The sequence below is a fragment of the Mytilus edulis genome, chromosome 12 (genome assembly GCF_963676685.1).
Source record: "Mytilus edulis chromosome 12, xbMytEdul2.2, whole genome shotgun sequence".
NCBI lineage: Eukaryota > Metazoa > Mollusca > Bivalvia > Mytilida > Mytilidae > Mytilus > Mytilus edulis.
Window position 1 is genome coordinate 69,596,510 of NC_092355.1, and position 13,544 is coordinate 69,610,053.

General features: G+C 35.2%; 1 protein-coding gene and 1 long non-coding RNA gene across 2 annotated transcripts in view; one reads left to right on the forward strand and one right to left on the reverse strand.

Moving 5' to 3' along the window:
• The first annotated feature begins 1,616 nt into the window (after positions 1–1,616).
• The window catches only part of LOC139499011 (uncharacterized), a 29,036-nt gene continuing 17,108 nt past the window's right edge, over positions 1,617–13,544 (forward strand). Inside the window, exon 1 of the long non-coding RNA XR_011658073.1 lies at positions 1,617–1,744. This is a non-coding gene — a long non-coding RNA (uncharacterized lncRNA). The remainder of the gene's footprint in view (positions 1,745–13,544) is intronic.
• LOC139498047 (tRNA 2'-phosphotransferase 1-like) lies at positions 3,292–5,527 on the reverse strand. The gene has a single exon (XM_071286352.1). It carries the CDS (start codon positions 4,989–4,991, stop codon positions 3,690–3,692), a length of 1,302 nt encoding a protein of 433 aa, XP_071142453.1. The 5' UTR covers positions 4,992–5,527; the 3' UTR covers positions 3,292–3,689.

Sequence of the window (13,544 nt, forward strand, 5' to 3'; positions counted from 1 at the left end):
CTTCCCCCGCGGAAATTTGGCAATACGTATACATAATAGTCACTTTTCCCCAATGCCAATCTTTCCCCCATATGACAGATTTCATTATTTTCATATAGTCTGAAAATTAAATCCAACAGAGTTAGAATTAGATTTTTATGCTGACAAATATATAAATGTCAATTTACATTTAAATTACACAATTGTTTGTCAGTCTGTCTATGTGTCCACTAGTCTGTCTTTATTTTCACCAGTCTTTCTAATAGTCCCCTAGTTTGTCTACATTCTCACAGTCTGGCTATGTGTTCACAAGTCTGTCTACATGGTTACCAGTCTGTCTATGTCCACTAGTCCGTCTACATCTTCAACGGTCTGTCTATGTATCCATTAGTCTTTCTTCAACTATATATTCTGTCTACATGTCCAAAAGTTCTTCTCCGTGTTCAATAGTCTATCTACATGTTTACCAGTCAGTGTACATTTCCAACAGTCTGACAACATGTCCACCAGTCCGTATATGTGTCCATCAATCTGTCTACATGTCTACCCTACCAGCCGATCTATATCTCTACCATACTGTGCTTGCTTACATGTCCATCAGTCCGTCTAAATTTTTAACCGTCAGTAATTGCTTTTATTGTGTTGTTTGTCTGATCGTCCGAATCTTCAACATGCTGACATTTACATGCATTCTTTTGACCTAAAAATTACTACATGTAGGTGTATACTCCATACTAGTACCCTCATGCTTTGAAATGCCAAACAGTTTTCGTTGGGGTTCATTATCACCCAAGGAACATTTATAATATGTTTCGCCACAACAATTCACGTTGCAGCTTAAGTTTTTCTGACAACAGGCTAGTATGACGAGTAAACTTGTATTTCAATGATGCAAGTAAAGCTTCAAAAATAATAGTCTTATCTATCTCCGGTTGAAAAAACTATCGTTTCACAACTATACTAAATAGACATGTTTTCGCAGTTAATGTCTGTCTCTGCGTGCTTTTTTATATGAACTGTAGCATTGTCTCATACATAAAAAAATCGTTCGTAGTTATTTCGTTATTAAAGAACAACCAGTCTGACGTCGCCGACGTTATATTACAAGGGGAAAACATTAGCCTCCCGTGCTATTAGGGGGAAAATATGGCCTAATCCTGGTTTCCCGCCCCTCATCACGCTGAGGGGGGAAAGTTGGATCATGCCAATTTTTCCGGGGGGGATTGGATCAATCCAGTTCCCCCCCCCCGGAAAAATTGGCATGGGGGAAGAATGGCTATATATGACACCGGAACGGGAGAAGTCCAGGTGACCATATTTCCATGCGCCCCAGTCAACATTGTCAATCCTTGAGATGTTCATAGTTATGACTCAGCATTATGTGCAATAAATTGTCAGAAATGCATGTTTTTGATCGGTTACCGCAGAATCCCCCCCTTTTTTTTAAAAAATTAATGGCTATGGGACTTGCTAAAATCAGAGACATATATGTCTCTGCTAAAATATATAATCTCCTTTTCTTTTATGAATGAAATATTGTAATATCATCTGCTGCATGTATGTTCAATTATAATCACTTAACGGCATTTTTAAGTGGTTCAAATAAATATATATTTGTTTATTGTATTGCATTGAATGGTATTGCATTACATTCTAGATACCCGTATGTAAAAATGACTTGTCGACAGTCGATTATGGCTGTGTGTTTACATATGAATCGAAAGTGGAAATTCATTTTAACCAAGTGAACAATTGTTTTTTAAAGGTAATTTTAATTATTTCTGATAATATATTTTAGATAGTAATTTAAGTATCTTATAATCTACACTTGTCTGTTACACGATTTAAACTTTTTACAAGAATATCATAGGCTCTGTTTGTACTGATTAATAAAAATGGGGCGTACCAAGGAGGCACCCTATGGCCGAACATTGGGTTTTATGTGCATTTCTCAGGCTTTTAACTGTCGGGTTCCCTGGTTTTTTTTTAATGTGCCCCTCTGGCCCCCGTCCATTTTTGAAAGTCCTGGATCAGCCACTGGTGAAAGGTATCATATTTTACACATATAGGCATTCCCTTTGGGGATCTCATTCGGAAATTAAAAAAAAAATTGTATTGGTATATGGCACTTGTAACAAGTTAGCCTACTCTTTTGATCAACTTTCTTTAAGTAATTAAACATTGCTACATGTTTCTGATCGTACAGGCCACACTTCCTTGTAATGCTCAGCGGATCCTGGGGAGGGTTCCGGGGGTTGGAACCCCTCTTCTTTTTTTGGACGATCAATACATTTGAATGGGGACATATAGTTGGACCCCCTCCCATTGTAATTTTAAAATGGCTGGATCCGCCCCTGTTTAAATCTGGTCGTAAGGGAATACTTCCTTGTACTTGTGTCCCATATCTGTTTCCTTGGTATACAAAAATAAATATGTAATAGGATCAAAGACTATTGCCAAGACTAATTTGCCAGTAGGACAACGTTTCAAGTCATTATTTTACTAACTTAAAGTTATTTAACTCAATTAATAGTAAACCAAATAGAAAAGATGGACTAATCTTAATACAATCTTTTGGTGTAAATTGCACATATTTATTCGTTAAAGAAATTTATTTATAAACTTGTCTAACAGGTTTTTCAATCGTCTTTGGTTACCGTCCCAATGATTTGTAATTTGTAATAGCTACAAGTATTCTTTCAATAGGAAGCTAACAAAGATAAATCTATTTAAAGGTCCATCTAACAAAGAAGTAAGCATAACGTCCTTATTGATTGTACACGCACAGGTATCATTGACTATACAATACTAACATTTAAAACTGATCCAGTCAGGTGAACTAGACACAGATTATTGATTTATCATGTTTATTTCCTTTCAAAGTTTGCGTGTAACCCTAAACATCTGTTGTGAACTTACTTATTTATAGAACAAACGTCCGAGCGGGTAAAATCATACATGGGGTTCACAACAAGTATTTGTCTCATTAAACAATTACCACAACTTTATACGGCAGTTACGTTTATATGCAAACAACATGTAAAAATACAATACTTTATTATAATACACAATAAATATACAACACAGTTTATTCACACAGGAATACGCGAATAAATAATAACAAATGAACAACCAACGTTAATGTGTTTGAATTGCCGATCGCGCTATATTTAACAGGGGAAACTATGATCTATAAATAGGGCAATTATATATTTATAACCTGATGCGGAGATCAGTAAAATAATACAGTGTGTAAAATGTATGCTGTTTACCTTTTATAAAATATATATCAAGTCAAATATCAATCTTCTTATTCTTCGAGATGTATACCAACTTCTCTCTTTAAAACCATATAAACAATTGCTCGGCGGAAGTTGACGTCAACAATGGGAAAGTGAAAGTACGGGAATAAATATGACGTTACGTCGTGTAAATTGTACTTTCACAACACTGCCCCCCCTTTTCAAAAAATCATTTCGCCCTCGAAATTAAAACATTACCTATATGTACCTTATTTACAGTTAAAAAAAAACAACATCAACAATAACGACATGAAAAATAAACAATATGCATAATTTCTAAATTTCAAAAATCACCTCTTCTGTAAATGCATATTCATAACAATTAAAACATAGCAATATCAACACATTTAAATCATAAAGCAATAAATCATCAACATATAAATATATATTGTTCAAACATTGTCAAATTTATTTATACAGTTTATCAACAGGTGACTTGTACGGAAAAAACACCACACTTTGTATCTTCCTATTTTCTTTTTCCAGTTTTCTCTTCTTCTGTGACAATGGTAAGGGTATTTCCTCTTCTGGTTGTCGTCTCATGGCAAGTACATGTACAAAGTATTGAGGTGGAATAACTCCATCTTCATTTCCAGCACAAAGTATTACATTATTGGCTGACCGGAAAAACTTAAACCCATCTGCTAAGGCTGTCTCTAAATTTATAAATATCATTACTTCACAGGATTGTCTGATGCCACTTATGACTCCATTTTCTCCTAGTTCTCCTGTCGCGAAGTGGATATGGTTTCTACCCATTCTGCTTAACCCTGTGTGTTTGATCTTCTCCCAAGAATGATAGTAGGTTCCATGGACAACCATAGAAACTTCATTGGCATTTAATAATGGTTTTAATTCAAGATCCTCTACGTCAATACTATGTCCTTGGTTTGCTCTGATTTTCATTTTTCCAGTTTCCCTATCTGGCTCCATATAAAATCTCTTCTTGCCGTTTGTTTCCACAACTAGTTTTACATCTTCATGGTTATAATCCCGTAGATTGCTTTGCCTTTTTAGAATTTCATCAACATAAATAAAACCTCCTGGCATCATTTTATATCCCTGTCTTTCTGCATTATGTCTTAAAATAAATGATAGTGCCTTTGATAGATGGATGTCTGACTTTTCTCCCCATGATCTTTGCTGTCTCCTGTCTCTTCTATTGTATCCTTGATCTTGCTGGTAACTATCATTGTTGTCAGAAAAACTTTGATACCGTTGACCTCTGCCATAAATATCTCTTCTATCATCATTACTCTGATGTTGTTGACCTCTGTCTTGATTGTGATAGTCATACGGTCTTTTGTTGTACCTATGATTCTTCGGAGCTCTCACTTGACTTAGAGAGTTGTTCCATTTTTTATTTAACCCTTGTCGTTGTTGAACTTTTCCTCTGTTGTAGTGTTGAGGTCTGTAATCTTGTTCACGTTGGTTTGTATTGAACAAAACTTGACCTTGGTCTTGTTGCGCATCCCGTTCCATATTTTGATTATCAAGACCTTGTTGGTTTATATCCTTGGGACCTTCGACGGTTTTTCTTTGTACTTCATTTGACTGATCTTTTGATGCAGCATCAGTAGAAGAACCAACAGTATACTGTATGCAGTGTTTAGGTAGGCTTTTATCTATACTTGGATCCCTGGTATGGTCCTCATCATTTTTGTCTTTTGGTCTCAATTTCTCTTGCCTGTCTGGACTAGAATCTCTCATACGATCATCATGGTTTTTGTCTTTAGGTCTTTCACCCCGGTGTTTTACATTTGGTTTCTGGTTGTTTAGAGTTTTATCTAAATCACTTCTTTGTGGTCTCTCTTCTTGATTATGTTGTATGTTTTCTTGTCTATAATTGTCTCGGTTATTCTCTTGATTAAATTGTCTGTCATTAACTCTGTTGTACTGTCCACTATAATTGCCTTGGTTACTCCATTGATTGCATTGTCTATCACTGCCTCTGTTGTAATGTCCATTACCACCTCTGGCTCTGCCTTTATCACTTCTTTGATAACTGTTCCCCTCTTCTTTCAAAGATCCACCTTTCTGGTTCGCATCCGCCCTTTGTCCACTGTTGTACTTCAACAGTCTGATGCTTTCTCTTCTCTTCACTTCACATGGATACCAAATGTCTTTTATTTGAAATCCACGTTTTGTATTTTACGTGATGTCCATTTCATCAATAATATCACAACCAAGAAGCAAATCGTCATTCAAGGGTGCTACGTATACTGGCCAAGTAAAACGCAGTGACCCTAAACTCATTTCTATCTCTGTAATACCAGTTGCTGACATCTTTTTCCCCTCTTCAGCTAATAACAATCCACGCGTTGCTGTCTTCAACTCAAGATGATGTTCTTTTGCAAGATTCCTATAAACCTTTTCACTGAGCACAGTGACCTCAGCACCTGTGTCAATTACCGCTTTTAACTCATAATCATTTATTCTAACAGACGTTTGAATAACTGCTGATTCAACTCTGTTAATACATAAACTAATTCCTCCATCAACACTATCATCAGAAGATTCGTTGTCTTCAAAGTGTTTCTCTGGTAAAATTCCGGAAGTTAAAGCACTAGTTTTCTTAATAATATCATCTCTATATATATACTGATTCACAGCATCAACTCTGGACAAAACTGGTTTTTCAATATGTTCATTCTTGCTACATTGGTCTGATTTCTTACTGATAATTTTAACATCACTGCTTGAAGGGCCTAAACCTTCAGTAGTTTCAATCTCCTTCCTTGGAATAGATTGTTGTCTTTTCTCAATAATTACTTCATTACTTTTTGGGGCTATGGCTTGGCCTACAGGCACAGCCCTTTCTAGTTTAAAGGATCGAAAGGTGTTTTGACTGGTGCATATGCATCTCTTTGTTGGTTTTCTCCATAATGGCTTTTTCTCTTTGGTTCCCATTTATCTTGTTTTGATGGACAATTACGTCTGTAATGACCAATGTCATTGCAATTATAACACCTATTGTTATTACTCTCCGGTTTCTTTGCATAATTGGACTGCTGGTAATTATTACTGTTAGTACTTGGCAAACTAGGCATTTTTTAATTTAAATTAGCCATTCCCTCAATAATCGAATCTTTGAGTTCTCTGCCAAACTGGTTAAGTCTTCTTCAGTTACGTATTGTTTTTGGTGTAACCTTCTGATATCGTTTTCTTCACACTGGCTATCGAACTGTACTTCTCGTATTGAAGATTTGCGGTTCTTACCACTCCTAGATCTACAGCTCTCATGCCACATGACCATATTCAAAGCTTCATCAATAGATTTTGGCTGCTTGCTTATAACATCATACGTCATATTTTCATCATTAAGACCATAAAGGAAATGTTCAACAGTCAATTCTTCGAATAGCTGAGTCCCTTTAATTTCTGGGTAAGCTTTACTTATCAGGTTTACAACTCTATAAGCAAATTCTTGTAGGCTTTCTTTGTTCTGCTTATTAAGATCTTGAAGCGCTGCTCTGTGTGTTGATGGTAAAATATTGTCACCGAACCTCTTCCTCAACTCAACAAACAAACTAAAAATATCTGTCTGTACTGCATGTGGGAGCCTTGAAGCAAAGTTTAAAGCTTCATTTTGCAAACATAATAACAGCTGTGTTGCTTGCTTCTGATTGTCCCAAGCGTAGCTTCTTGAAATGATCTGGAATTGACACCAAAATGATTCCCATTCAGTTTTGCCATTATAAAAAGGAAGTCTATGTTGTGGTTCATTTGATGACATACGACTCATATTTGATACCTTGGAATATGCATTTTCTGGACAACGAGGTCTATTATATCTCGAGTACATATTATCAGCAGTTGCTCTTGGATATTCTGTTCTTCTAACTGGTTGTATAGATTCTGACGGAAAATATGTCTGAGGTTCAGCATAATTACTGTTGGTATGTGTATAATCAGGCATATTTCTAAGTAATTCTGAATGTCTTGTGGAAGTCTCTGGGTACCCCATAAATCTTTCATGATGCGTACTATCAGAATTTTGAGATGACGACTGTCTATGATCAGGATAAGTATCAACATACTGATATCTGCCCACTTCAGAATAGTCCATTTTCTGCTGTTCATGTCTATTCATTTCACACCTCTCCCTTTCAACAGAACTGTGAGTGCTTTGATGTTCTCTATTGCTTTGACCAGATGTTCTGTTTAATTCCCGTCGTTCAGAGTGATCAGTACTCCAAGTACTTGGATTTTCCCTCATATCCGAATGATCAGTATTCCATGCACTTTGATATGCATCTGTGTTATCTGAGTGACCAGTACTCCAAGTTCTTTGATACGTTTCTCTATTTTCAGATGGAACAGTATTCTCTGTACTTTGATTGTTTGGTCGCCTATTGTCAGTATGTAAGGTACTTTGATGAGCCTCTCTGTTCATTTTCCATCTAGGAATTGTATCCCCTTAACTCATTGTGGTTATTTCTTCTTGATTATAACTATCATTATGTCTTGGTATGGTACTTTCATCAGTGAAAATTGGTGTATTACCTCCAGAAACACGGGTCATTGTTTCAACTTCATTTGTTGCTGAATTTTGTGGTACGTTTTCTCGATTTTTATTCAATATGTGTGAATCCGATACTGAACCTAAACAACTTCTTGGTTCATATAAATTTTTAGTTCTTTGAACTGTAGGTAACAGACGACTTCTGAGCATCATTCTTATTTTAATATAAATATTGCAAGAAAATCGAAATTATATATATATGTAAACACGATACTTAAACCACGGTTTACTCAATATTATTCGCGTCTGAATAATTTCAAACCTAAAAGCTAACAAAACCTTGAATCGATTTGAAATATTTATTGAAATACCGAAAACGATCATATAAAAAAAAAAACACACCTTCAAAACCAATAGCTAAATCAGCTATAAAAAGTCTAGAAGTAATGCTAGCCCTACAGTTAAATTTCAAAACCAAAAGCTAAATACGCTTTGAAAAGTTTTGAAACCCTTACAAATCAACGGAACACGATATTTCAAAACCAAAAGCAAAATACGCTTTGAAAAGTTTTGAAACCCTTACAAATCAGCGGAACACGATATTTCAAAACCAAAAGCAAACACTGCTTTGAAAAGTTCCGAAATTTAAATAACACGAATACGATATTTCAAAACCAAAAGCAAAATACGCTTTGAAAAGTTTTGAAATCAAAATAACGCGAAGTAAAGGGGAAAGGGTCAAAACCAAAAGCCAATGAATGCTTTGAAAAGTTTTGATACGCGGGAAACGCGGGACAAAAGGACAAATTTCATAGACCAAAGCAAAATATGCCCTACAAAGTCTAGAAATTTAGGATCACGGCGGAACTTAAAACCAAAAGCTAACACAGCTTTAAAAAGTTTTAAATTCGGTAAAATATCACGATAAGTTTCCGAACGAAGAAAACAAAACCAAAAGCTAAAAACTGCTTTGAAAAGTTTTGCAATCTTTAAATAACACGAATTTTAAATTAATCCCACTGCTGCCACCAGTTGTTGTGAACTTACTTATTTATAGAACAAACGTCCGAGCGGGTAAAATCATACATGGGGTTCACAACAAGTATTTGTCTCATTAAACAATTACCACAACTTTATACGGCAGTTACGTTTATATGCAAACAACATGTAAAAATACAATACTTTATTATAATACACAATAAATATACAACACAGTTTATTCACACAGGAATAATGGAATACGCGAATAAATAATAACAAATGAACAACCAACGTTAATGTGTTTGAATTGCCGATCGCGCTATATTTAACAGGGGAAACTATGATCTATAAATAGGGCAATTATATATTTATAACCTGATGCGGAGATCAGTAAAATAATACAGTGTGTAAAATGTATGCTGTTTACCTTTTATAAAATATATATCAAGTCAAATATCAATCTTCTTATTCTTCGAGATGTATACCAACTTCTCTCTTTAAAACCATATAAACAATTGCTCGGCGGAAGTTGACGTCAACAATGGGAAAGTGAAAGTACGGGAATAAATATGACGTTACGTCGTGTAAATTGTACTTTCACAACAACATCATATAAATTGTGAGTAGCATGAGAATTTTGTTTTTCGATCAAAAGGGGAGAGATTGTACGCTCTAGACGTCCCCTCAGGCCTGGGTCCGCCACTGCAACTTCTTCTCTTCCGTTTTAGTTTCCGCACTCCATCATAATATAGATGACTATATGCCGTGCATGCGTGGGTAAAATTTACAATTTTATATTTACATCAAAAAATTAAATAAAGAAATAATAACTTGTTTTTGATTTTCATGATTGATCACTGTACATATAAGATAAAACTATTTACAAGGTGTTACATTACATGGTGTAGTATTGGTTGAGAACAGATATAGGAATCTGTTCTCTGAATTCTTCAACTGTGGTGCATTGGACAGCAGTAACTGGTAAAAGGTTCCATTGGACGATTGTCCTAGGATAGAATGAAAAATTATACTGATTAGTCTTTTTTTGCCTGTATGTGCCTGAATGAGTGACTGTGAGTGTCTGATGGTATTAACAGGTTCGTGGGGGTATATTGCTACTTGGTGGTGTATAATTTTAAAGAAAAATATAAGCCTTATTCTTCTAAGTTCAAGTGTTGGCCAGTTAAGATGGTTAAGCATGTTTGTCACAGAGCTGGTGTTATGATATCGATTACATATATACCTGGCTGCACGTCTTTGGACCATTTCTATTTGTGATTTTTGAAATTTTGTATGTGGGTCCCAGATGCAGCTACCATACTCTAGCTTTGGTCTCACAAGTGAGATATAGGCCTTTTCTTTAACTGACTGCGAGCTGACTTTAAGGTTTCTTTTGATAAAATTCAGTTGTTTAGTTGCATTTGCTGTGATGTTATCATTATGTGTTTGTTAAATTTCAAATCAGTTTTTATTGTTAAGCCAAGATATTTAGTAGATGTTTCTTGCTGCAACCTCTTCTTCTTCCAGTTAAGAAACCGGATTCAAAACTGAATGTGATTGGTTCCGGCATCCGCGCGAAAAAAAAACTTATCTGACTTAAGATTTTCCGGAGAAACAACTCCTGAAACGAGTTGTATATTATGCGCACCCGTTTCGCGCCCCTGACCAAAATATGTTTCCTGTGAAAGAAAGTGTAAAACTTACGATTTTGGTAAAACCTACTCAAAGATATAACAAGGTATTGTGAGAACACAGATAATCCAATTAAGATATAAGACGGACATGTGACTATTATGCTAACTATGTTAGTATAATGGTCCCAGGACGGACGTGGTACATTTTGATAAAGTTGATCCCATGGGGTGCGACATTTTACCCCAATATAAAAAAAAACCAGTTTCAACATAATATTTTTGAATAATAATATCATTTTAGGCATTTACATGTTATTTTAACACCAACAATACTTTATTTTATAAATATATTTAATTTTAAAACACTTTTTTCCTCGTAACTTGTTTTGTTCATGTTGACCAGCCGCTTACGATCACAAAATGACTTTTTACCCCAATATCAGTGCCCAATATACCCATATATACCTAAAATATACTCCAATTAAACGTTTCAGTGCAATATTCATGTTACGGAATGATATTTTACCCATATTTATTTTAAAAAAAACCAACCTATGCACATTTGAACGATTTCATTTGTGTGTATTTAGAAGCTTTTAAAACTATAGTTAATTCGAATACTGATAATGGTAACACTAAAGACCAGAATGGACCTGAAAATATACAGGGCAAATTTTAAATAGCAATTTTTTTTTTCACTCCTTCAAATTTAACCCTTTAACCCCCAATCCCGCCTGTAGGCGTGATGGCGACAACCATTATTTGATGGCCCGTATGACCCTCCATACTTTTTTTGAACTGCCCCAACTGAACTGTCATGATAGCAGGGACTTCAACCAAGCAGTTCATGGTCCATCAACTCTTCTCAGATGTCTGTTCATGAAAATTTGGCACTTTGAAAGCCGTTTAAGAGTTCAAAATCGGAAAAACATGAAAAGTAGCCAAAATCAGGTGGGGGTGGGCATCTTTTGATGGCCACTACGTAACTGGAAGTGACTGTTGGTAAAAACTATTATCATATATGCATGCATAGGTGGTATAGGAACACAACGAGGTATGATATGGCCAATAGGAATCGAGTCTGTAAAATCTAGGTCACCGTTTTGTCAAAAATCCATAAAAACGGACATTTAGGCAGACCTGACTTGACAATAATAATTCCCAAGCAAGACACTGAAGTCCAATATACTCCCAGCTAGCATGAATGGACTACTGTAACTATAGGGTAATACTTGAATGACAAAAAAACACAGTCTTGTCAGTGTTCACCTCTCAAGGTCGTTTTAAAATCGGAAAATAGACGGAAAATTAACATTTTTCACTGGGGGTGGTTTCATACATGTAGATAAAATTAGAAATAGTTTACTCATGTTTTAAAGTATTTTTTCAATTTTTGTCCCTCATATTTTTTTTAAATAATTGTCTCAAATAAAATTTGAAAATTTTCTCCTACATGAAATAAGATTTTCGAATTTTCATTGAATAAATTATGTTTAATCATCACTTGTTTAAAACGTAATGTTTACGTAAACTTGGACGGACCAGAAATTACAAAGTTTGTAGTTTTATTTATATTTTTCACTTTTCAATAAACTTCAAATTAAAAAACTTGTAAGAAATAAAATTTATTTAATTCCATTCATCTAGACGGGAAAATAATATATCTGAAGCCACAACTCGGGCCTGAATGGGGAGTTTAACGACTTTAATGGACATCAACCTTATGGTTGGATTCATTTAAACGTGAATTATTTATTCAATGGATTTCCTTCTTACTTTTTTAAAGTCGAGGCTAGTCATTTAATTAAAATCAACCAAGTTTTAAAGAATTATATGTTTGTAATAAAAAAAAATGGACCTAACCCATAACATTAAAAGACATCAAAACAAGAAATTCTGTATATTTTTTTAAAATTTATTTATCTTCATAAGTAATCACTGTTTAATTGTATATTTGAATCCTATTTTGGTTCTCTCGCCCAAGGTGACACTTGCTACCACAAGTAACATTTTATTTTTTACATTTGCATTTGAGTTTTATTGTAAAGTTGCTAAATATTCTAAAACAATTGTCCTCCCACATTATGTTTATTTCCAATATCTTCAACTTCAGTGATCATAATTCAATTAACATGATTAATGTAGTACTGATCGACATGCTAAATACAAGAGATTAACAGATTTAATTAGCGTGAATTTTTTAAATAATTGATTTAAATATATATAAAGTTTTTATTTCAATTAAGTACGTACATGTACGGTCGGACCCTATTATCCCCTTATTGAAACTGAAATATTATTTCTCTTTTTACATGTTTAGGTAAACTTTTGACATGACTTTGTGTCTGTCCATCTGTTTTCTGTAAACTTTTCTTTAAAATCTTTTCTGAATCAATGTGTTGAAACCAAGATTTGTCTGCTTCATCTACATATATAGCAGGTCTCGCGCTAGCATGCGACTGGGGATAAGAAAACGCTTTCATGTCTATCACTTAGCTTTGGCCAACCGTCAAAAGTGATATCCAGTCGCCCTTTCACAATATCGCTTTCTGTCGCTTTTGTCATCAGCAATTTTTCATTTTTACCAAGTTGATGAAACAACAATTTTTCATTTTTAGCTCACCTGGCCCGAAGGGCCAAGTGAGCTTTTCTCACCACTTGGCGTCCGTCGTCCGTCGTCGTCGTCGTCCGTCGTCGTCGTCGTTAACAATTTACATTTTGAACTTCTTCTAGAGAACCACTGAATGGAATGGAACCAAACATGGCATGAATGTTCCTTATGAGGTGCTGACCAAGTGTTGTTACTTTGTAGCCGATCCATCATCCAAGATGGCCGCCAGCGGGGGACTTAGTTTAACATAGGACCCTATGGGAAATTCATACAAATGACTTCTTTTAGAGAACCACTGAATGGAATAAAACAAAACATAGCATGAATGTTCCTTATGGGGTGCTGACCAAGTGTTGTTACTTTGTAGCCGATCCATCATCCAAGATGGCCGCCAGCAGGGGACTTAGTTTAACATAGGACCCTATGGGAAATGCATACAAATGACTTCTTTAAGAGAACCACTGAATTGAATGAAACCAAACATGGCATGAATGTTCCTTATGAGGTGCTGACCAAGTGTTGTTACTTTGTTGCCGATCCATCATCCAAGATGCCGCCAGCGGGGGACTTAG

Excerpts from the sequence above, each read along its gene's own strand:
- LOC139498047 (XM_071286352.1), bottom strand. The coding sequence starts at position 4,991 with ATGAGAGATTCTAGTCCAGACAGGCAAGAGAAATTGAGACCAAAAGAC.